General features: G+C 43.2%; 1 protein-coding gene across 1 annotated transcript in view; it reads right to left on the bottom strand.

Moving 5' to 3' along the window:
* Positions 1–24,534, bottom strand: part of CAV1 (caveolin 1) — a 33,752-nt gene extending 9,218 nt beyond the window's left edge. Inside the window, exons 1-2 of the mRNA XM_058528775.1 lie at positions 24,366–24,534; positions 22,790–22,954 (exon numbers count right to left, since the gene is read on the bottom strand). Of these exons, the coding sequence (XP_058384758.1) occupies positions 22,790–22,954; positions 24,366–24,395 (195 nt within the window). The 5' untranslated portion in view covers positions 24,396–24,534. The remainder of the gene's footprint in view (positions 1–22,789; positions 22,955–24,365) is intronic.
* Between the last annotated feature and the right edge of the window lie 114 nt (positions 24,535–24,648).

The raw sequence follows: 24,648 nt of genomic DNA, 5'->3' as shown, positions 1-24,648 counted from the left end.
TTTTTTTGCCCTTTTCTATTAGAAAATTAAATGTTCATACTTATAGGAAAATGCATGCAATGAATGTATATAAATATCCTAGAATTTGGTTCTGGGGCAAAGTTTAGAAATACATGAGAAGGAAAAACAGCATTTCAACTTTCTATAACTCATGTCAAACAGAATGTTAGAAAAGTTTTAGGCTATTGATCATGCTATCAGCTCATATACCTCAAGTGGCTCTTGGCTTTATACCCGGATATGCACCAAAGAATAAGAGTCAGCTCCATCTAGAAGACCCATCACCAAATCTGGACTCTTAAATATAGTGCTCCTGAATGCACTAGCACAGGGGTCCTCAATTCCCAGGGTTCTCAGCAGGTGCATGTGGCAAATGAATCAGCTAGGAGGAGGGGGCTAGTCAAAATGCAGATGCTTAGGCCCCATTTCAGACTCAGATCAGATGCTCTGGGGAGGGGCCTAGGGAATCTGTATTTTTAACAAGATTTCTCCTCTCTTCTCACGCAAAAGACTAAACTAGAGCATGCTGTGCTTCTTTGGATTTAGCAACAGCTCCTTTTTGTCCATGCTACCCTTTCTCCTCCATGCCTTGAAGCCCTAGTTTGCCTCCTGCTTCTTTCTGGGAGCTCCTCATGTGCTGGATGGCATCTGGAAGTTGGTGGATAATGAATGGAAATTCTCTTTGAAAATCCTTTCCTAATTTAAACCTATAAATATGTATTATCGAATAAGGATGAATAACTATTATTTATTATGAAAAATACACAAATTGGCAAACAGAAATCTTGATTTATTTTCATGTTTCTAAACCCAGTATAAACAAATATATGTTTTAAAAAATCAAACATGCACTTCTAAAATCCTAACACATGTACTACACTCAGTCATACAGAGAGAGGGTTTAGACTAATTTCCAACTCCCTTCACTGTTCTCACACATATTTCCAACATGTTGAGCAGCCTTTGAAGTCAATGGAATAAATGTTGTGCGTGAGTGTGTGGGTGTGGAGAGGTTGAGAACTAGCACAATTAAATGTTACCAGAACACAGGAACTTTGCTCTGATGCCCGTGTGTTTTCTCAGGGACAAGGGCAAATACCCATGTGTTTACTGGGACAAACTTGCACTGTTAGGGGAAAAGGCTGCAGTGTTCTTGCAGCCCTGACTGAAAACAGGAGGCCTGGATTGTGTCGTTAATGCCTGAGATTACTTGGATTCCCAGAGGATCCACAGAGCATCCTAGGAAAAATGTAAACCTGGGGTGGGAACACTGATGTGTTCTGGGGGTGGCAGGTACTAGGCAACTTCATCTTTCAGAAGATCACAAGATTGCTTCTTGGGGAGGGAAGCAGAGGGCTGCATTACTAATCAGGGTTTCAAGCTGGAAGAGGATAGAAAGGTGGGTATTTACCTCCCTCTGTGAGCAAGAGCAAGTCTGGGGTGCAGGGAGAGGGATGCCAAGAGGATCTGCACTCCCTGGCCTGGGCCTCCAGGTGGGACCTTGTTGCTTTCCAGACATTACAGAAGCCTCAGAATAATGACATTTTACATTTATGGTGCCCTATTTTACTCATCTGCTTCTCTTCACAAACTTATGAAGTTCTAGGTTATCTTCATAATAAGAATGGAAAACAGTCTCTTATTTTCCCACTAAGGAAAGGTCACTTAACTAATAAAAGACTGGACCAAACCAGAACTTAGGGCAGGTCTGTGTCTGTTGCACAAATATCCTCCGTGATACCTAGTAGTACTGTGCACACATTAATTAGCCAATAAATATTTCTTCAATAAGTATAGTATTTTAAATGAGGTAAAATGTCCATTGAAAGGATGTAGGCATACATAACATTTCACTAACCATCATTTTATCTCCTATGAATTCATTGCTTGGTATCTCAAGTGCACTTTTATTTATCTATTTATTTAATTTTTTTTTGGTATCCTTATTTATTCAAAATGATGTTCTTATTCCCTGTAGCTGTATAATGCCACGACCATTCTGATTAAAATGAAGTGGAGGGTTAGTTATCATTCAGGTTACTTGGGCAGCATGGAAAGCCTACAGAGGAGGGGGCAATTAAAACTTAGAAGTCTTCACCTTTAAGGAAAAATGATTTAGAAAACATTAATGAAAGCGTAGTTTTGTGCCAATGATCTGCATAACTGCAATTGTGTAGACCTGGCCCAAAAGCAGGGGGCATGCACTGGATGATGATGCGGGGCCTCTGAGAGGAAGCAGGAGCAGCAGCCAGCCCAGTCCCCCAGGGGACCAGCACAGCACCCCGCTGAGGGAGGGATAGTGTGAGGAGAGCGATTGTTCTTTGGTGCCTCTAGCCTTCACTTTGCCTCATGTTTTCTCACGTGCATGCGTGTGCATGTGCGTGTGTGTCCAGTGCAAGAAAGGAGGCCTACAAGTAATTTGTACCTTAGAATGAATTTAGGTGACTGTGTTTTCTTTTTCGGCCAGGGTGCAGAGGGCAGCACAGAGCAAGGCAGGGAATCATCGCCGTTGTCCTTTCTGTGTCATTAGTGGACTTCAGGCGTCAGTGTGGCAGATGTATTGAGGCAGGACACTTTTACAGAGGCCTTGGAATAGCAATAACTTAAGTTATAGAGCACTATGTGCCTCAGTGGGTTCACATTACATCCTGTGTGTGAGGACCTGTGAGGCAGATATTATTTTCCCCATTTTACAGACTAGGAGACTGAGCCTCAGGGAGGTTGTCGTCAGTGACCGGACCAAACCTAGGACGTAGGTCCCTCGTTCATCATTCAGTTCTCCCTCCATCACACCGCTCTCTTTAACTGCACACCAAAACCTCATCCTGTTTATGTAACCCCGCTCATTCACACAGAATCATGCAGGGATTTCTGAGTCCACACGCTCTGGTTGCTCTCACTTGTCTGCACTCGTGCTTCCCATCCAAACTGATAGAAAACGTCTCCTCCGACTCAGCAAATAGCCATTTCTACCAGCACGAGGCGTGTGATCCAAGCAGGAGGATGTGGCTGGCCTCCTCCTGCTGTCAAACCTCCATGCTCAGTATTACTCTCATTCCTCAGCAACTGAGCTCCTCTGGCCAGGACCCCCGGGTCATTCGACTGACCATTGGTTACCAGGGTCCTCACTGCCTTGTCATCTCTCTCTGGCTTTTCCTGGTTACCACATGCTATATCTTTCCCTTATTCCATTCCTTTAGGGTCAGTGATTCTTAAACATTAGTACACTCAAGAATTTTCTGGGGAATGTTTGTTAAAATGCAGATTCCTGGGCCCTGGGATTCTGAATCGGTGGTCTGATGGTAGGGTCCAGATATCTGTTTCTCCTCCTTGTCTTGATGCAGGTAGTATGGGGAGGACACTTTGAGAACAAAAGCTGTTTTAGGATTCATTCTCAGCTAGATGAGAGGATCTGGAAAATCTGACACTCAGATCTGAGTGGGTGTGTTAGTAGGTTATTTACTATATTGCTCCAAACTTTTGAAAGGCAATATGGTACCCTGAACAGTTCTGCTGTGTTATCTCACATAAGCTACTAAACCTCTCTGTGCCTTAGTTTCTCATCTGTAAAATGCAGATACCTCATAGGAAGTACCTCATAGGATTGTTAAATGACAACTTATGCAAAATGTTTGGGACAGTGCCTGGGGCAACGGTCAGTGCTATATCAGGAGCTTCTGGCCCAGGTGCCCCAACCAGAAGTGGGGAAATGTCAGAGATTTCAGTAACAGTGTCCGGAGGATGGAGGAGATATTTTGGAAAAGGAGAACTTCTTGGCATTCCTGAAATCGTTTCATTCGGGTGACTGCTTATTTTACATTCTGTCATTAAGCAAGCAGGAAGAATTAGCTCATCTCTAGCAAGTTCATCAGCCTTCTGGAGTTTATTATAAATAAGAGGCATACAGCGACCAAATATGCCCTGGGGAGAAGGTGCCCCAACTGACTGAGTGCCTGGATGTGTCAGAATGTGGCACCAACAGCAACTAGATGGGACTCTCTTTGCTTTGGATTAATTCCTATTTGCCTTATTCTTCCTTTCCTTTATTTTGAAGGCAACCACCAGGTTTTTCCATCTCTTATTCTTCTTAGGAGGGAGTATGGATTACCCTAGGGTTTGTATTACACTTTGAAAATTTAAGCTAAATTTCCCTGTTTTGATAACAAAGATATACATTCCTAGTTTACATACTGCTTTGCGTTGAATTTTGTCCCCCTCAAAAAGATACATTGAAGGCCTAATCTCCAATCCCTCAGAATGTGACCTCATTTGGAGACAAGGTCTTGCAGATGTAATTACATTGAAGTCCTACTGGAGTAGGGTGGGCCCCCTCATCCAATATGGCTGGCGTCCTTATAAGAAGATGGAAATGTGAAGACACACAGGGAGAAGGCCTTGTGATTGGAGTTATGCAGCTGCAAGCCAAGCAATGCCAAAGATTGCCAGCAAACTACCAGAAACTAGGAAAAGACAAGGAAAGATACCCCTACAGTTTTCAGAGGGAGCATGGCCCTGCCAACGTCTTGATTTCGGACTTCTAGCCTCCAGAACTGTGAGACTATAAATTTCTGTTGCTTCAAGCTACCCAGTTTGTGATACTTTTAAGGCAGCCCTAGGAAGTGAATATGCATCCTCTTTGAAACGGCTAAAAACTGTCCTCAATGATAAGATGATATTGGGGTTCCAGAGCATTTTCATACCTTCTCATGTAGGCTACCCACCCTTTCTTATGGAGATCCCAGGCAAGAATCTAAAACCACATTTGGTACACCTGAGACAATTGGCCATGGGCCTCTTTCAGGAAACTGGAACCATCTCTCCTGTCCACACGGCCTCACATTTTCATTACCATGAAAAGTACCTCGTTGCAGATGGCTTGGTACAAAGAAGGCTGCATATCTTTTCATTCCTTTTTTTTTTTTTAATCTTCTAGCTTCTGTTATTGATTTGGTGGCACTTGTTGATGTTGAGTATCACCAAACAAGAGACATGGAACAGTGAACAGCATAAAAATAGGCCACAAAAGGGCCAGTGATAGGAGCATTGAGACTGCAGCATTGAACTCGAACAGGGAGGAGAGATACCTTGGGGGCACTTATGTTTGCCATCCTTGAGGAGAAATAACTACAGCTCTTCAAGTGTCGACAGTTCTCTTCTCAAATAGAAAAGCCGTGCATTGTTTAATGCATGAAAATCTTATTTTATCCAAATACGCAATTATAAGGATTCATCAAGAGGCCTCACTCGCTCACAAAATTCTGTGTTGACACTTGGGAGTTTGTTATTTGAACTTCTGGGCGTGTCATGGGACAGATATGAATGATTATTGCACTAAAGAAAAGAAAAGCTCTTTCCATTCTATCAAAGACACAAGAAACGGAAATGTCTTCATCATTTTCAGGCTACCCATTGGTCCGTGTAGACATTTGTTTGAACCAGAGCTTTTTAAACACTATTAACTTCTTTTCTGTTTCTACAGTTCACTTCCTGATGGCAGAGGTTGTTTCCCACCATTCAGTTAAGTCAAACTAGGGTTACTAATAGCTTTCGTCTTACCTCACTGCTGGAATATTTTTCCCTCCAGTGCTTTGAGTCTGTTTATTAAGCAAATAGAAAATGAATCAAATAAATCTCTGCAGGTTTGAACATGGCTTGACAAGTGAGGAAAATGATGTACACTAGGGATCTTGTAAGGTCTAAGCAAGGATAATCACAGCCCATTATGTGGCTCCCAATACACTGCCCCCAGCTTCTACCATGTGGTTTCTCCATCTGGGCACTATGGGCATTTTGGGCCAGATAATTCTTTGTTGAAGGGGTGAGGGTAGGGGTGCTGTCCTGTGCACTGTAGGATGATTATCAGCATCCCTGTCCTCTACCCTCTAGATGCCAGTAGTGCCTCCTAAATTGTGACAACTGAAAAATGTCTGCAGACGTTGCCAAATGGCCCTGGGAGGGGAAGCAAAATTATCCCTGGTGGAAAACTGCTGCTATGGAAAATCAGAATATGATAAGACAGGACTGACCTTTAGAAATATTTATAGCCTAGAATGCTTCCTTACTTTTTGCAGGCACTTTTGGTTTGCAGTACTATGGTCTTGTGAGGTCATTCATTCATTCAGTATTTATGAAACACCTACTTTCTGAGGATGAAATAAGTGAAACAAGGAAACAGAGCCAGGACAGGGTCGATGAGCTGGCTACAGATCATTGAAAAGGGGACAGTGCAAATAAAATAGAGATGGCCTCTGGCTGCTCAGGCTCACTCAGGAAGTGTTAGCAAGGAGGGGTGATGTCCTTCCTGGTGCACTCCTTTACTTTTATTTTATTTATTTATTTTTTTGTGAGGAAGATCAGCCCTGAGCTAACATCCATACTAATCCTCCTCTTTTTGCTGAAGAAGACAGGCTCTGAGCTAACATCTATTGCCAATCTTCCTCCTTTTTTTTCTTCCCCAAAGCCCCAGCAGATAGTTGTATGTCATAGCTGCGCGTCCTTCTAGTTGCTGTATGTGGGACGCTGCCTCAGCATGGCCAGAGAAGCGGTGCATCGGTGCGCGCCTGGGATCCGAACCCGGGCCGCCAGTAGTGGAGCGCGCGCACTTAACTGCTAAGCCACGGGGCAGGCCCCGCACTCCTTTACTTTTAAGGTCATGGAGGAAGTCACTTTCTTGCCCTTCCCCAAATCACTAAACGCTTGAATTTAGACTGGAATCTTAAATAATTTTTCCCAGGACAATGGCCCTAGACTTTTCCTGCTTTGAGGGCTTCCCTCTTGCTCTTGGTGTTAACACTCCTTCCATTACTCTTCACCTGGCTGACTCTGAGTTATTGGTAATGTTTTAACCTGAATGGTCTTTCTTCAAAGACTTCTTTCCGGTCCCTATCTGTTTTCTCATCTGGACTTTTTTTTCATCCAGCCTATCCCCCACTTACTCAACGTGTGATTGTGTATGTGTGTGTTTGTGCGTGTGTGTGATCATTTCTGCTACTGGACTATGAAATCCCTGGAACATAGTAGGCACTAAATTAACATTCGTTGAATAAATGAATGAATTAGTGAATGCTGCCATTTCCCAAGTTATATTCCTCTCTTTCTCCTATTTACAAGAGCACTAACCTGATAAAATCTCCTTTAGGAAAGAAAGTTCTGAATGTGTTGTTATCTGGCTAAAGGGTTAGTAATTGTATCCATTGATTGCATTTATTTATTCTAACCTAGTCACAGTAATTTCGCTAAAAGAGTGAACAAAAGATGACTAATGACGGGGAAGACAGATCAATTCAGTTTTTGTTTATCATGAAATTTGGGCTGAAACCTACAGATTTAGACATAGCTTTACTTAGGGAGCTAATGAGTTTCCTAAGAGGGTTCAGGTGGTCTGGAATTCAAACAACTTCATGTTTACCTTCAGAATCATACAGCTGGGGTGCTAAGTGATGGGATTAAAATTATACAGGGCCCTAAATGCTAAACTTTATATGGGTCAGAGAGAAACAAACTCTTTATGGCTGGGTAATGGGAAAATCTGACTCAGAGTAATACTGCTTTTGCCCTGTAACTCTTAGTCATCTGATTCTATTGCTCACAGATGCGCCGGTAAAAGAACTTCAGAAATGTGGCCACGTGAACTAGTTGAATTTGACAACTATAAGCACTCAGAAAGTCTGAGTATTTTCTGTTTAGCTAGCCCTTTTTAAGACAATTGCTGTAACTAAATTTGCAAGTAATTATGGACTTCTCTGTTAACGTGAACTGAGAGGACTTGGCTGGTTACAAAGAAAAAAATTTACTGAAAGTTTGTAACCAACCTTGGAACTGATTTTCTGATCCACCTCCGAACATAAACAGCCAGTTTGGAGGCAAGGGCAGTAAAAGACAAGACTGAAGAATTCTGAGCCCAGATGAGAAGAGGAAATACAGTCCAGCTCTTGGTCTTCTTCAGTCCCCAATGTTTATTTGTGGTATATTTGCGTTCAGCATGCCATCTGTTGATAGCTCAGTATTTCAAAGATGATTTAATTAAACCCCACAGCTTGAATATTAAGAGTGAGAATGACAATTGGTAAAATCTAGGAAGAAGGTAATAAAAATATTATTGATGGTCTCCCACCATTCTCTCTGCATGGACTTTTAGGTACTTTTACAGGCTTCCACTCTTTTATGTATACTGGTCAAGTAGAATCACAGATTTTAGAAATGAAAATGAATGAGATTGTATAGTTCGACTTCTTGATTGCTATAGATAAAGAAACTGCTATCCAGAGGGTCCAAGTGACTTTTCCAAGGCCCAAGGTAATGCTCAGGGTCAGTGTCCAAGAGAGGGCTGGAATTCAGGTTTCATCAAAGGCTCAGTTTCCTGATCTGTTGTGAGGAGTGATTGGCATCAAAGCACTTCTCGGTGACTCGGGGTCCCTTCTCTGTGCCAGGCACTGGAGAAATGAATGACACCTCCCTATCCTTATGTCCAGTGAAGCTTCGTGTGGCCACCACACCATTAGGAGAAAAACCTGCGCATGTTGTCAGCCCCATTCCTCATATGCCTGGGCCATGAACTCAGGCAGGAAAAGAGAGATGGGGATGACATTCTGACACTCTAACCAGCTGATTTTCCTTTTAGAGAGAATAAAAGAATGAGTAAGGGAAAGGGAAACACAACAGGACTGGATTACATAAGTGACATGAGATTTATTCCACATATAAAGTCTGTCTTATGCAGTTGCTACGCAGAGTTCCAGAAAGTATTTTTTGTAACAGGAGTTTAAGTGACAAATATCATAGTCCAATAAAAATACTAAGGAGTCCTCAAAATGAGGACCTAGAGAAGTAATAATTTCCCCACTGTGGCCCTTATGGTCCTGAAAGTTATATCATGGTACATAGTATTATTATTGAGAAATTCTGAAAATCTAAACCAGACTCAATTCCAGCTGTACATTAGGGGAGCTTTGAAAAAAAAACATAGGCCTGGCCCTATCATAGACCAATTCAATCCGAACTTCTATGGATGGGCCGTGCACAACAGTATTTTTAAACATTCCCCAGATGATTTGTAGCCAGAGTAAAGAACCACTGGTCTAAAGTCACAAAACAGCCATCCTTTGCAGAAGCCACACTCTCTCATGAGTTTAAATCACATACACAATAGGGGTTTATACAAGCTGCAAAATTGTGTGAATATGCAATGTGTAGGAGGGAGTGGATAGGCAGGCTTGCCATAAAGATAATGTTTCATGCTGACCTTTTGGTACATACAATGCATGCATTTTGCAGTGTTCTACTTTCAGATGTTTACCACTTGCATGCTCAACCACTGTTTAAAACAATGCCGCATCAACTCCTCTTTGCCTCCAAACAAACCAGGTATCCTGCTGGAGTAGAGGAAGGCGTTCATGCGCATGCTTGTGCTTAATAATGAGGCTGTGCGTCAAGGTTGTTACACACCAAATTGTAATTGTAGTGGTAAAAGGATTTGAGAAGTTACATAGACAAGTAAGGAATTTAACACACAACTATTACAAAACAACCTCTAGTGACACATTCCTGGGATTAACTACTCTTATTACTTGAAATTTCTCCCATGCAACCTAAAACTTTTTTTTTTTTAAACTAGGTGTCCACCCCTTCCTCCTTTCCCCTTGTCCTGAATGGTGATTGTGTCTGAGCTGTGTTTCCATTGTTAGTCTCATAATATATATATTATGAGTCTCATATAACCTGGCAATAACCAAAGGCAACTAGTTGTCATTCCATGTTCTCCTCCAACTCTTCTAAGAAATTATCCAGACAAAACAGTCCCTCCCCAGCCATACCTGGGGGCTTCTCTTCACCCCTTATCTCCTTCCTTTCACTCTTCCCTAGGATCTCTCCACCATCTCTATCTCCCTTTTAAGATCAAAATAGGAACTCATTCTTAAGAAGGCCGACCAATAGCAAATAAAGTAAAGAATCTTGTATATGACATTTCTTTTTATTGCATTGCCCTTTTGATTCCATTCATTATGCTTCTTTTAAAATATAATTAAATTATTGAGATGTTTAATATTCAGGAACAATAGATAGACTTAGTTTGGGTCCCCTATTGCCCAAGGGATATGGAGCGTGGTGGATTCATTTAAGGGTGTGTTTACAATAGTGATTCTCGCCCCAGAGATCTTGGTCCCTTGGGGGTTGTGGAATTATTACAAGGGGTTTCCATATCCATTATGCTCACCAAGCATCTTGGTTTTCCACAGAAATGACACTCTTCTCCTGGTATTTTCTTATTTTTCATATGTTTACCTATTTGTTTCCTACTTAATATCTATACGCTTTATTTCTAGTTGTTTAACATTATCTCACTTGGTATTGGTCTTTATCTTATTTTTCTGGGCTATTTGTAATTTGTCAAAATCACTTGGATGTTATTTTTATCATAGACGTTAACGAGGGCATCATAATTGGTGTCGTTTGTAAGTTGAGAGTCCTCTTAACTTGTTCGTTCCGGTCACTGATAAAATATTAAATGTGCTAGGACTGTGGTCCTGGCTGTATTTTAGATACGAGTCACACCTAAAATTCACATTACACATCATCATCCCTTTTTTTTTTTTTTTTGTGAGGAAGATCAGCCCTGAGCTAATATCTGTCGCCAATCCTCCTCTTTTTGTTGAGGAAGACTGGCCCTGGGCTAACATCCGTGCCCACCTTCCTCTACTTTATATGGGATGCCACCACAGCACGGCTCGATAAGCGTTGTGTCGGTGCCCGCCCGGGATCCGAATCCTGGGCTGCCGCAGTGGAGCGCGCGCACTTAACCGCTACGCCACCGGGCGGCACCATCATCATCCCTTTTTGATGGCTACTTCCTAGTCCTTAACAGAATAATGATCCTGATTTCCTATACTTAGCTTGTTGACAGGTAAACTATTTAGGGTCAATTTGACAAGTCTTACTTTCATATAATATTACAGTAAATCCACCCCCAGTGAAAGAAGCAAATCTAGGAAAGAAGCTAACATTCTTTTTACTTGGCACAGACATTAAGAATGAAATGAATGATGTCTGACCCCTTCTAGAGACACTTAAGAATTTTGCCTGTTTTTATTTTTCCTGAGAAGAGATCTGAGATCTATGAGAGACTACCTCTGAGGTACAAAGAAACTTCTATGCTGTTGGAACAGTGGATTAATGGTCACCTTCCAGCTAGTAACATCTCAGAGCTCTGTGTATTTAACATCTGGAAATAGTAAAGCTAAAGAGAAGGAAAAGCTTGGGTTTCTCAAACCTGTTGTCTTCTTCAGGAGTGGAAGGTTTTGGACTTTTCTGCAGGGCTATCTCCTGACCTAGTCATTCCTCTGATGTTTGCAGTTGTCCAGGGGTGTATGGAGGGTTCAACAGGGAGTCCTTCTACCCTTCTCTTGGCAGGAGAGTTCTCCTGTGGCCTGAGATCCACTCTCAGCCTCCATGCTCTGGCCCCAGGGGGCAATGCCAAGCAGCGGCGATGGCATCTCGGCATCCTGGGAATTTCCCTGCCTTGTCTGCCAGATACTTAGGAGATTAGACTTATCCTCCAGGCCTCCGGAGATCTTCCAGGTGCCATAGCCTTCTTACTGGAAGGCTCAGGAGAGATGTATTTGTGTCCTCCTCAAACTGGAGATTAAAAAACTTTCTGAACAATAAATATATACACATATTAGAACATGTTTTCTCTTTACCTTAGTAAATAGAGTGAATGTTTTTGGATTTCTTTATTAAGTACTTGGATATCTTTTGCCTTACGAGGTTTTAGATGTGGCTGCTGTAGAGAAAAGGGGCAAAGGAAGACAATAATGTAATCTTACTGTCTTTCATGCACAGAAGACATTTCATTACTTTAAAAATAGATTTTCAGATTCTTTTTGGCAGATTACAATCGGCATCCATTTTCTGATGGCGGATTCAGTGTGGTGCCTTGGGGTGGGCACTGGGCAGCCACAGTCCTGGGGCCACTGAGGGCCACTGTTCTGCTCTGAAGGACTCATGCGCCAAGTGGCAGGAGAAGGGGAGAGAGAGGCTTGGGGATAGAGAAGCAGAATCCTTAGAGGGCTTCCATACGTGTTAAATAGAAATAAAACCAAAACGTGGTGGGGGCCAAGAGAAGAGAGGACCAGTTCTGACGAGGGTGGCCAGGGAAGGCTGACAGAGGCCCAGATGGCGGAGGTGAGGCTTGGCTGGTGGCTGCGGTTCTGTCAGGTAGGCTGGACTCATGACATTCTCCTTGCCTGGCACAGAGCAGGTGCTTTGTTGAATGGCCTTTCTGGGGAGCACATTATCTGAGAACGACTCTCATTCCTACCTTTATAACTAGCGTAATAGGGGGGCTTACCCAAAATAGTTTGGTGAACTGGTGGTTATTAACTGTTTTAGAAAAACAATTTCTCTCCCTACTAAAAAGCCTGACGCTCAGGATCAAGAGAGGAGGAAAGATCTATCAACCTAACCGAAATAATTGATGATGAAATCCAATGAATGCCATTCCATTCCCTTGCCATATTTTGATATGTCCATTTCCAGCTATATATGTTATTACTATTAATAATATAGAAAAGGCAAATGGTGAGCCATGATTGACAGAACATTTTAATTGTTCTTCTGAGTGCCTTGTAAAATGCACTATTATGTCTGTTCCTTACTTCTGGCATTTGTTTTTGAGAACAAATACGTAATTGGTAGGGAGGAAGTCTCAGAGAAACTACTTTCAGGATTAAATGGGCACTTCTCCCACTAGCATAAGAGTAAGGTTTTTCTCAGTTGTTTCCTGTTTTTACAACATATTGCTGTAATGGCACGAATATCTGTAGGAATCGAACAGGTAAATTGAGAACCTTAAATGAGACTGTTAAATGCAAAGTGCCTGTTGGGACCTGCTTCCTTCTCTACCTCTACCTCTACCTTCACCTACCTCTCCCCGCATACCCGGCAGGATCAGCTGCACCCCAGGCACCGTGGCCGGCCTGGGCAATCCGGGTGCTTTAAAGACTCAGGTGATTCAACACAAGCCAGCATTGCAGCTTGTCTGGTTCTGAGTGCATGTCCCACTGCTAATCACTGAGACCACACCCCTGCTTTGTAGCCCACTTCTGGTCTTTGGGACTTGACCCTCCCCACCTCGTTGGAAACTCACCCAGCATACATATTTCTTGAGATCTGACGTTTTACTTTAGTCTTTACATTGGTCCTACCCGCTCCTTCCCCACCCCACCTGCCAGGATCTAGAGTCTGACCTTAGAACTGCAGGCCTGTCACTCCCAACACAGACCACGTCTGAAATCCCCTGGCACGTGCTGCCCCCCTCCTGTGAGAACACAGTCATCTCTTTGACGCCACTGTCTGCTTGGATCACGACCTATTACAGAGAGGCACTGGAGTGCAGTGGTTAAGAACCCGGGCCCTGGGGTCTCACTGTCTGGGTTCAAACTCTTGTCTCTACCGCCTCCTAACTATATAATCTTGAGTAAGTGGCTAAGCCTGAGTTTCCTTATCTGCAAAATGAATATGATTGTGATAGTAACAATAGCACCCACCTCGCAGGGCCCTTGGAGAAGTAAAGTAATCTATACCACCAAGCTAGCCTGTCCCAAGTACTGGAAGAAGCATCCCACCTCCTGTTTCACTCTCACCCATACATCTGGTAGCCCTTGGTTTGCCCCACTGCACCCAAGTTAGCGCTTCTATTAGTAAAGGCCATATCTCATCAGGTCACTTCCTAGCCTAAAAACGCCTTTGTGGGTCGCCATGGCCTACAAAGGGACAAACGCCTTCGCTGGGCACAGAAGGTCCTGCTGATCTGGCTCCTGCTTGTGTTCCTTGCTCTGGCCACACTGACCTGCTGCTGGTGCCCAGAACATGCTAGACGCCCTCAGGTCTCTGGGCCTTTGCTCCTGCTGCTCCCTCTGCTGAGAACCCTTTCCTGCATCGAGTGCCTGGTGACCACATGCTTGGCTTTGGAAACTACTGAGAACTTTCTGCTTTGTGCCCAACTGACCTGTCCCTTAGTTACAAGACCTCACTCAGATTTGTTTACGTGTATGCTTCCCGGCTACATTCTAAACCCCTTGGGGGCAGGAGCAGTGGGTTAATACTCAGTCAATGCCTGAGCCTGATCATGTCATCAGACATGGCAGCATTGTGCAAAGCAATGGATGTGGGGATCCTGGAGTTGGCACAAGTAAAGCCTGGTACAGCACAGAGCAAGTGGCAGGACAGGAAGAAGGGCTTTATGGTTCTTCCTTTATCTTTGCTTCTTTTCCTCCTAGTCTCCTACTGTCTCACTATTTGGGCCCAGAAATCAGCATCTTTTCCAGTTATTCATTGTAAATGAGAAAATGTAATTATGTTTGATACCTGCAACATACATGAGATGACCCAGTACGATCTGAAGGCACAATTTATCTTTTTACATAGACTCTATTGATGTCCATTTGTACGGTAATATACTTGCTAGGCTCCGGAAAGGTTTATATATTGAATGTACCTTTTTAAAATTTCACTTTTAAATCACTGTGAGATAGCATATTAAGCACATATATACACCATCAAAACTTATTTAAGCCTCCTGAAAATTAAAAATGCCTGGCTCTTAATTACCTAAAAAGCTAACGATGGCTAAGGGGAACTCAGTTGTATCTTTAGGAATATGTACTTCCCCTGCCATGCAATAATGACCCACAAGAGACATCTTCTCAGGTTCCATAAAGAAAACAAGATGTATTTTATATCTGAAACATCAACATAGTTCTCATGAGAGGCAGGAAATATGTATTCTGTGTAAGTCTGTTCTACCAATTAATTCCCTTGGTAGTTGCACAGTACATGGATCATGCAGATTTCCTTTAGGACAAAATTAAAAACACTTCCCTCACCCTAAACAATAGTTCAAGTGAAAGTATGCCATTTTATGTTTCCTGGACTACCTGAAAAATAGTTAAAACCATTGTAAACATTTTAATCTTTGAGTAGTTGACAGAATATGTGATAGAAGGATGTCAGTTTCATTAACGCTGTGTTGCAGGGAAAGAAACTAGGGTCTGAGCGTAGAGTAGATTGGTGTGTAAGAGCTCCTCTTCCAAGTTATAGTGCAGCTTGATGGCTGTAATGAAGGGCAAGAGAGAGGTGACACTGGAGAGTGGAACGGAAAGAAAAGCATGACGTGCTTGGCATGTGGAGATTTTGCCCATTCTACTAAAGAACAGTGGGTGTAGGGACTTCCAGTGTATTCCAGGTATAAGAATCAGTGACAGGTCCTTGCCAATCCATTCGTGACCATATAATTTTTCTTCCAAACTGGATCACTTCTGAACATGAAAGGGGCAGTATTAATAGTGACTCAGGGCTGACCAGTATTAACTGGTCTGTATGGGACTACCTAGAACACATGGCCACCCCATTCCTAGGTCACCCTGAGGCTCTCAGCTTACAGTTGGCTGTAAGCCCGAGTCGCCTCAAGGGATGGAGGACCATTGAGCAACGTTGATTTGGGAACCCTCTATGGTGCTTCAAAACTCCCTGGCAGGATTTAAACTGGTCTGACCCTCAAGTTGTCTTCTGGCAGAAGAACATTTCGAACTATGCAGTGTGACACCTCTGTTCTCTTAGGGTGGAACCATCCGGGGTGTATATCTTTAAGTCAACCTTGAGTACAATCATTTCTAAACCTGACTTCACAATGTAATCATCTAGGGAGCTTTGCAAAATACAGATCCTCAGGCCCCATCTCAAATATTCTAATTTAAAAGATTTGTAGTGGGCCCGGGTATCTGTATTTTTAAAAACTCCTCTGGTGATTCTGATTCCCAGCTAAATTTGAGAGCCCTCTCTGCTTTGTAAAGGGCTATGAGGTTTAAAAAAGGGTGAAAATTTCTAATTTTCAATAGGAAGGTTAGAAATTGAGCACCAATACGAGAAGAGAGAATATTAGAGAAGAGCTGAAATATTTTCCATAATTTAATTACAATGTTTTATAGGATCAAAACAGGGGCAAATTGTTTAAAAAATACATGTTCCTCATTTTGCCCAAGGCTTGTTTACTGGCTTAGGAACAATTTGAGGCATTAGACACATGGCATCTTTTGAACTAAGACCTGAAGGTTTAATAATTTAATTACAATGTTTTATAGGATCAAAACAGGGGCAAATTGTTTAAAAAATACATGTTCCTCATTTTGCCCAAGCCTTGTTTACTGGCTTAGGAACAATTTGAGGCATTAGAGATGTGACATCTTTTGAACTAAGACCTGAAGGTTATAAGGTTTTAACAGACAGTAGAATTTGGTAAAGGAATTTCCAAGGAAACTGCATGGAGAGAGGCAAGGAGATAGCCATAAACTCTGGGTGGGCAGTGCTCATATCTATCTTGTTCCATACTGTAGCCCTGGGCACATAAGAGTAGATGTGTAACAATCGTTTATTGAAAGATGAATGGCTTTGGGGGGAGGATGCTATTATATGAGAATGACTCTCATTCTTTTCTTTATAGTTAGGGAAATTGAAGCATAGAAACATAAAAGAGCTTGCCCCAAATATTTTTAAGGGCTGGTGTTTTTTAACTTTTATTAGCCAGACAAGTTTTCTCCCTATTTATAAGCCCAAATCTCAAGGACTACTGAGGAAGAGAAATCTATTGCCCTGACATCCTTCACCCCTCCTTCCTTGGTGTCCAGTCACACGCTAATGGGACTAGTTGCTTTCTAGTTGAAAGAGATCATGAAAGCATTGGGCCCTCATGTTGAAACCCAAACTGATCTGATTACTATGTGCATGCCTTTTCTTGACTGTTAAAGAAAAAGAATTTTGTGTCTGTATATTTAAGAATCACTACATTCAAGTTTTAGAGAAGAAAGTTAGAAAAGTTGCAAAAATATCTTTTCTTATCTTGGCACAATACTCTTTCCACTCTATCAGGGAACCTCTGAACACCTACATGTTAGGCATATTTCTGGGGGCTAAGGGCTTCTTTTTTAGGAACTTCTTTTAAAAGAAGTATAGTATGGCCGGCCCCGTGGCTTAGTGGTTAAGTACTCGCGCTCCGCTGCTGGCGGCCCGGGTTCGGATCCTGGACGCGCACCGATGCACTGCTTCTCCGGCCATGCTGAGGCCGCGTCCCACATACAGCAACTAGAAGTATAGTATGCAAATATTTTCTCCAGGGCCTTAGTGTATAGTAATGAAGATAATATATATACAAGGCCTAGAGCGTGGAAGAAGGAATGTCTGTTTCTTGGCATAAACCATCTTTGCATGAAAACAGCAGCCTTGCCCTTTCCCCATTACAAATCCAGCCAGGAGGATCATGAAAGGGTCCAGAACCCCACAGGTCAGTGCACACAGTCCCATTCTCTTAGGGACCAGATCTCTCTGGGCATTTCATCATAGAGAACCTATGTTGAAAATAGGGCAAACTAAAGAGCAGTTTCGTTTGGAGTATGAAAGTGTCTGTTATTTTATGGACTTGAGTGGGCAGGATGCATAAGCAGATGGTTTTTGAAATGGCTGGACTTTCCAGATGCTGTCTACTACTGCAGCTGTTCTTACTTTAAGACCCTTTAAATTGTAGCCAACACTGCTGTTAATTGGAAGATTAAACTCACATCACAAACTTTTTCATAATTCCAGGATACTTGGTGTATCTTCTCTTAAATTTTAATACACAATATGAAATTTTATTCAGTTAGAACCAAAGTTGAGCTAATTCTTCAATGTTTTTTGACCACAATTAGGAGATAGAGAAGAAAAAAGACTTTCTTTTAATAAGCATTTAAAATGTATATCATTGTTGGCTGAACTTGAAAGTGTTTTAGATGCTTAAGAATGAATAATATCTCCCATTTTAGTATCGTTCTTTGCTCAGTGATGTGAGAATAATTTCCCACCAAAGATGACCTTAATGCTCTTTCACAAGCTGAGGATTCTGAGTTCCATGCATGATCTCATGTGTGGCAGAATATCAATCACGATCTTGTGAAGCTATCTCCTAAACAAACAAGCAAAACTGATACCAATTCCAACAGAAGAGAATATTAACATGGTGCTGAGTACTTTGAGACAATCTGATTTTTTAAATCTTAAGCTTTGATTATAAGTCTATCAGATAAAAAATTAAAAATTACTATTATATTGATATTAATCACCAATTCCCATAGAATGCTTTCTAGTTGAAAGGGATCACAGAGGTATTAGGCTGTTATTTTGAAACCAAAACTGATCTGATTACCATATGTATGCCTTTTCTTGACTACTAAAGAAAATTTTGTGTCTGCGCATATTTAAGAATCATTACATTCAAGTTTTAGAAAAGAAAGTTGCAAATCATATTTTTATTTTCCAGCAAAGATCTCCTCTCAGATGTCCTGATTTGTCTCAGAGCTAACTTCAGAATCATCTCAACTCATTTCTCCCTTCGTGAAAATAGTCCATGAAATCGCGTAATCTTGTCTGTTCTTCCCTTATGATACATTTCAAAATATCTGCTTTGGGCAGTAACCGTGTGAAAACATGGATAAAATTTTAAACTTCTTTAGCCCTTAAATTTCTCTTAATGTTAAAAAAGAAGAGTTGGAGGTTAGCCTGGTAACCCTATGTTCCCTTCTGATTCTAGCATTCTCTCATTTTGTGCTTGTCTGGTTTATCCCCCTGGCCACTAAATGCTGTCCTTCTCATTTCATGTCTGGACCACCATACAATTACATTATAACTGTTCTCTGCTCATCCAGACTGGCGACCTTTTACTACATCCTGTACTTTCACCAGTCATCTTCCAAAAAGCCCACCTTCATCATGTCATCCTTATGCTTGAATTCTTCCTGACTTCTCACTGCTGACGATAAAGTCCAAACTTACCATGAGTCCTGGATTCAGGACTCTGCCATTTGGCCGCAATCAGTCTTTTCATCTTTATGAACCACCACGCTCCACATGAACTCTAATTCCAGTCAAAATGGGCTACTAAACCTGCCAGGCTCGTGCCCTGGGTGAGACATTCCCGTCTCCACGCCTTGCTCATTTAGAATGCCCTCCTGTGCTTTTCTCAGCTATTCGCATTCCATCTGTCCTTTATGGTCCAGCTCAGACTGCAACTCCTTCATGCCCTTCTCCATTAAACTATCATCTATGATGCATCCTCCCTCTCTCACACTATTGCCCTATCCGTAGGAGGGGCTCCCTAACACTTCATATCAGTACCATTCACTTTTTAAAAAACTTTATTGAGGAATAATTGACAAACATAACTGTAAATACTTAAAATGTACAACATGATTTGATATACATCTACTTTGTAGAATGATTACCAAGATGAAGATAATTAATATGATTCACTTTTTAAAAATCTTTTTATTACGCAATATTTAATACTACTTACTTTTGATTTACTATAGCGTATATTTCGTCTATTTCCAAAATGATGATGAGAAGGCTTACAGTACAGACCACATAAATAGCATGCCAGTTGAAAAAGAAAGTGAATATTAAAAACCATATGTGAGTGAGAATAAGTAACATGCGTTAATAAAACAAAATCTAGTTATGTTTCCTTGCAGTCAAGGCAAAAAAGGACCCATTAGTTACCATTTGGCAGTGACTTACTGTTGTGATATTGTGTGCATGTGTGTACTTTTAAAAACTTTCTGTCTGTATGCATCTTGTCTCACTCTAATCTTTGTGAGCGCTAGGACTTATTTTAGGAATCATCCTTTGTAATACATAGTACACTGTCTAGTCTGGCATGTGATAAAAGTTTAATAAATTGATTGATGGCTAATTTGATATCATAAATTTGAAGCCATTTTCTTTATCTAGAAAATCCAGATAAGTATGTAATAAATTTATGAATGAAAATGTGAACAAAAGAAGAAGACATAGAAATCTCAGAGGGAGAATAGAGGGTCTCAAGTTGTGATCATTTTAATTAGAGGAAATTTAAAAAAGCATTCATAACCTACTCTTTTTTGGATAAATGTCTATGCAGATATCTCATAACATGGTGCAGCAAACCTTTAGTAAGCCAAGAAACCAATTTTAGTAGAACTAAATTGTACAGTCTAATTTATGCCATTAACACCAGTGGAATAGGTGATAATACTCCACCTTCTTGAAATATAAATTCATGGCCCACTCAGCTTCTGAGTTTTCTTTCCCTCTCTACGTAGCTGTTTTATAGGACTAAAAGGATACTGTGCAGTGTGCTCCTTGCGCTGTACATCACGGTTTCATTTCTTCTCCATCTAGAGTTATTTTTCTAAACTTGGTATGAGAATATTTTTAATATGCAGGGAACACTCTAGTCTGACACCGTCCAAAAGCAATTTCTGTGACAATGGAAATGTTCTATATCTGTGCTGTCCAATACAGTAGCCTCTAGCCTCACGTGTTGAGAACTTGAAATGTGGCTAGTGTGACTGAAGAACTGAATTTTAAATTGTATTTAATGTTAATTACTTGAAATTTAAATTGAAATAGCCACAAGGGGCTAGGTACTACCGAATTGGACAGAATTGGCATCTTTTATAGAGCTGCTTGTTTTTAGAACAGACCTTTCCTTACCTGATTTGGTACCTTTAATAGTAATTCAGTTGACCACTGTTTCTTTATTATCACGTGAAATTTTAAGCTATTACACATTAACAGTGAAACTTTGGGTGTCTTTATTATTTTAAGAAGGCTTTGTCATCAAAGTAAAATTTAGGGAAATTTGCTACTTACTGTCAGGGTAACATGGAGAGGATCATCCTTGTTTCTATCATTATGTTTATGCTTGGACTCAAAGAAGAAAATTTATAAAATAGGAGTCTTCATGGGGTGTAGGACCCCATTCCTGGCCCTACTGGCAGATGGCAATCTTTTGGGCTTTCTCTGCAGGGCATTCTCTGAAGTCTTCTCTAAGTGGGGCATCTGAGTAAGCGGGCCTACCAAATTTTTCTCCAAGTGGATTTTTTGGTCTGACTGTCTTGTTTTGCTCACAGTTCTAGGAGCAAGAGGGCGCGGTTTACTTTCTCTAGGCCAGCAAGAGCTTGCCCTAACTCTTCCTTTTAATTTCTTTAATATGAAGATCCCCACACTTGCTCTTTGAAATGCTATTTTGTAAACTACTATTTCCTCTGAGCTTGTTATGCCTTTTTTCCATCTGTGTTGAAGTCTGTTTTCCCAGTGGGGCCTTTCTTTCTCAACTTAGTCATGCTATGTGTGGAGACCCACATCCACACTGCTGGCTTCTCTGACTCATCCAGGGAGGTTTGCTTGCTCCAGGAATCCCACTCACACTGCAGTGGAACAAGAGGGAGGCTCCAATGAAGCCAGCCCTTTCTGAAATCTGCCTCTTTTCCTGGCACCTCTTCTTGTCCAAAGCTACATGAGAAGGGAAAAAAGCAAAAATGCCCTTTCCCCCTTTAAGGTAATGTTTTTAGTAAATAGTTTTTAGCAATTCTAAGTTCCAGTTTGTAAACTACTTTTGTTATTGCTCCTGCTTTTAAATATGCCATACTCTGGCTAGTAGAAAAACCTGCTAATGCTCCAATTTTCCTTTTTCCTCCACTAGCAAGCCAAGAGAGTCAATTCTGAAAGTTACATTTTCCTTCCAGTTACAGATTAAATTGTTCCCCTTTTTGAAATATATTATTCATAAATGTGAACAGTCCTTGAACTATAGCTCCTCCCATCCACAGAGAGGGGACTGGGTGGGTGGAAATTTCTCATCCACCCCATTGGCTGCTCTAGGGTTGTATAGAACTGGGTCTTCATACTCTAATCTTGGAGGCCAGGACTTTCCTTGGCCCTCCCAGCCCCTCAAACAGAACCTTTTGCCAAGGATGGCTCAGGCCCATGATTTCCCAATCAAGATGAATTCAGACAATAAATTCCTCTGATGAGATTTGCTAAAAGGGTCAAAGTTGAATAACATAATGATAATGAAAAACTGACCACAAGGACAGATTTAAATTTGGCCAATAACCCATTCAATGAACCTATTTTTAATGTCACCAAACGCATCCTGAAAGTATAAAAAGGAACTCCAACTCAAATGTCCCGTTAGTTCAGGGAAGGCTGACCCAGGTAGTTACTAAAGAAGCAACTTTCACACCTAACTAGAGATGTCTGTGGGAGAAATCAAGAGGTGCATATTAATTTTGGTTCTGTAAATTTCCTTAGCTGTGCACAAGCACCGTGCTTTTCCAGTTAAAATATCCTTCATATGTATATTACATACATAATATATATACAAAATATTATATTATTTGTCTTTAGTCAGAAGTATTTCCACCCACTTTATTATTTTATAGAAAATCCCTTCAGGTTATCTTAATTTTAGCTGGAGGAACCTGCCCACTCTGTATACCGGCTCTCACCTTTGGCACAAAACCTTGCAAAATGGTCTTACTGCTCTAATTCTATGTGCAATGGGGCACCAGCCTTCAGTAGACTTTCAACCTGGGAATGGAGAGAGGGTGACCTGCCGCGCGATCATCTCACCCTCTCAAGGGGTGCGAGTCTGTCTGTTGCTGAGATCAGGAGGTTCATTTGCTAGGAGAAAAATGCAGTTATATGAACGCCTACAAAACTCAAGTTTGCTAAATTCCAGCCGAACTAAGCAGCAGGAGGGGGGAGGGGAGATGTGACATTTCAGACGACAGCGGGAGTTCCCACACATCAAGCCCAGGAAGCCCTGTGTGTGTGGCAAAGGTAGAGAAGGATGCACAGGCTGCTTGCCAGAGGAGAGCTGTCCCGGCCCTGACAGCGTCCCCTCGAGGGGCTGCTGTTCTGGCTGGCCGCCTCACCTTACCTTGACCACATCGTCGTTGAGATGCTTGGGGTCGCGGTTGACCAGGTCGATCTCCTTGGTGTGCGCGTCGTACACTTGCTTCTCGTTCATCTCGTCTGCCATGGCCTTGTTGTTGGGCTTGTAGATGTTGCCCTGTTCCCGGATGGGAACCGTATAGAGATGTCCCTGCGGAGGGCGGACGACCAGCAGGGGGAGGGTAGCACGGGCGGTAGGAAGAAAATTTCAAAAAGAAAACAGCGATCAGAAGTCAGCCAGGCGGCGGGGCAAACCTCGAGGCTCAAAATCAAACTAACCGCTTCGGCAGCGGTGGCTCCGCGCACAGTCAACTCCTTGGCGCCGCAAGCTTTTTAAGAGGATCGAGGAGAGGACACCACACCCCTCGGTACCAGGCAGGGAGCGCCTGCCTCCCCCGCCCGCCGCCAGGGGTCAGGGCAAACCCCGCAGCGCGGTCCGCCCGGACCCCCGCCCTGCGCTCGCCCTGCCCGCGGTACCCCGCGGAGACCTCGACAGGGGAGGAGACCCGGATTCTGACCTCTCTCCAGCCCCTCTCTCCGCCGCGCCGCCCTCGCCCCCAGTGCTTCACCTGCTCCACTTTCCCTTCCCTGCTCCCATCCCCCCTCTCTCCATAATCCCTTCCAGCTTCATCCTTAAGATTCAACTCGAACCCCCTGACCCACGGAGTGTCCTCATTTTCGTTGCTTCTTGGCCGCGTCTCTCTCGCACCTGCCCGCGTCCCCCACCATCTCTCTGCCCTCCTCCCCCGCCCCCCGGCCCCCCCACGTGGTCGTCACAGTCCCGAATGCCCCCGTCTCTGGGCCGAGCCATGTGTCAGACCCCCTAAACTCCCTAGAAAGATATCTCACCTGCACAACTCCCCCGACCCACCCTCAGGTCACTCCCAGGCTGCCGGCCGGTGGCTGAACCACGGCTGCATTTGGGAAAACGATGTCTCCACACCCGGGCGGAGCCCGAGCGCGGGAGGCTGGTTGGAAGATGGGGTGGTAGTTGGGGGGAGGAGAGGTCCACCCCTCTCCAAACACCCCTGCCAGACGCCGAGATGCAGGAAGAGTTCTTGAGGTGGCCCAAGAGCTTTGGAAAGTGCAAGCGCAATGAGCGCCACCGCCCCGAGGAGTCCAGGCGCCTGGCGGGGAGTCGCGGGGACTGTCCCGAGGATTGCGGGTGAATGACCTCCCGCCCTGCCCTCCAGCTCCCCTCCTCCCAGCAGGCAGGAGCCGGACCGAGGGGGTCCTGCAGTAAGGCAGCACCCCGGACCCATCCAGAAACGCGTCCTCGGTCCGGCAGACCCAACTTGAGTACCCCGACGACCCCCTTTTCCGCGTTCCTCTAGCTTAGGGGCTCCCTTGGCCCCCTTCCCAATAGGAAAACAAAACATTCCTGCCTCCTCTTCACCTCCCCGCCCAGGCCCATTCCTCAGCAGTGCCAGCGCGAGAGGAGTGCTCCGAAGTCGAGAGAGGGCTGGGGCAGGGAAAGCAGTTGGGATATTTAGAGTGGGAGATAGCAGAAGTAGGCACTCCTTGCGCACCCCGGGGCCCGGCACGCACCCACCCAAGCCTACCTCCGAGTCTACGTATTTGCCCCCAGACATGCTGGCCAGTGGCTGGATGAAGGCTCTGAGGAGATTTCACTGGACTGTGATTTAAGGGAACTGAGGAAGGAAGATCTTGTATTGTATGGGGGAAAAAAAAGGCGCTGGCGGGGGGCGGTGGCTGGGAGGGAGCCTCCTGGCCGAAGGCCAAGGGTTTGTTCTGCTCGCGGTTGGCCAGGACGTGCGCTGCGCCGAGTCTAGGCACATCCCCAAGGTTCTGGCAGCAGAGGGCGGGGAGAGCCCGCAGGGAGCA

Source organism: Diceros bicornis, chromosome 3 (assembly GCF_020826845.1).
Source record: "Diceros bicornis minor isolate mBicDic1 chromosome 3, mDicBic1.mat.cur, whole genome shotgun sequence".
Classification (NCBI taxonomy): Eukaryota; Metazoa; Chordata; class Mammalia; order Perissodactyla; family Rhinocerotidae; genus Diceros; species Diceros bicornis.
Note: the sequence above shows the minus strand (reverse complement) of the source record. Positions and strands in the feature narration are given on the sequence as shown.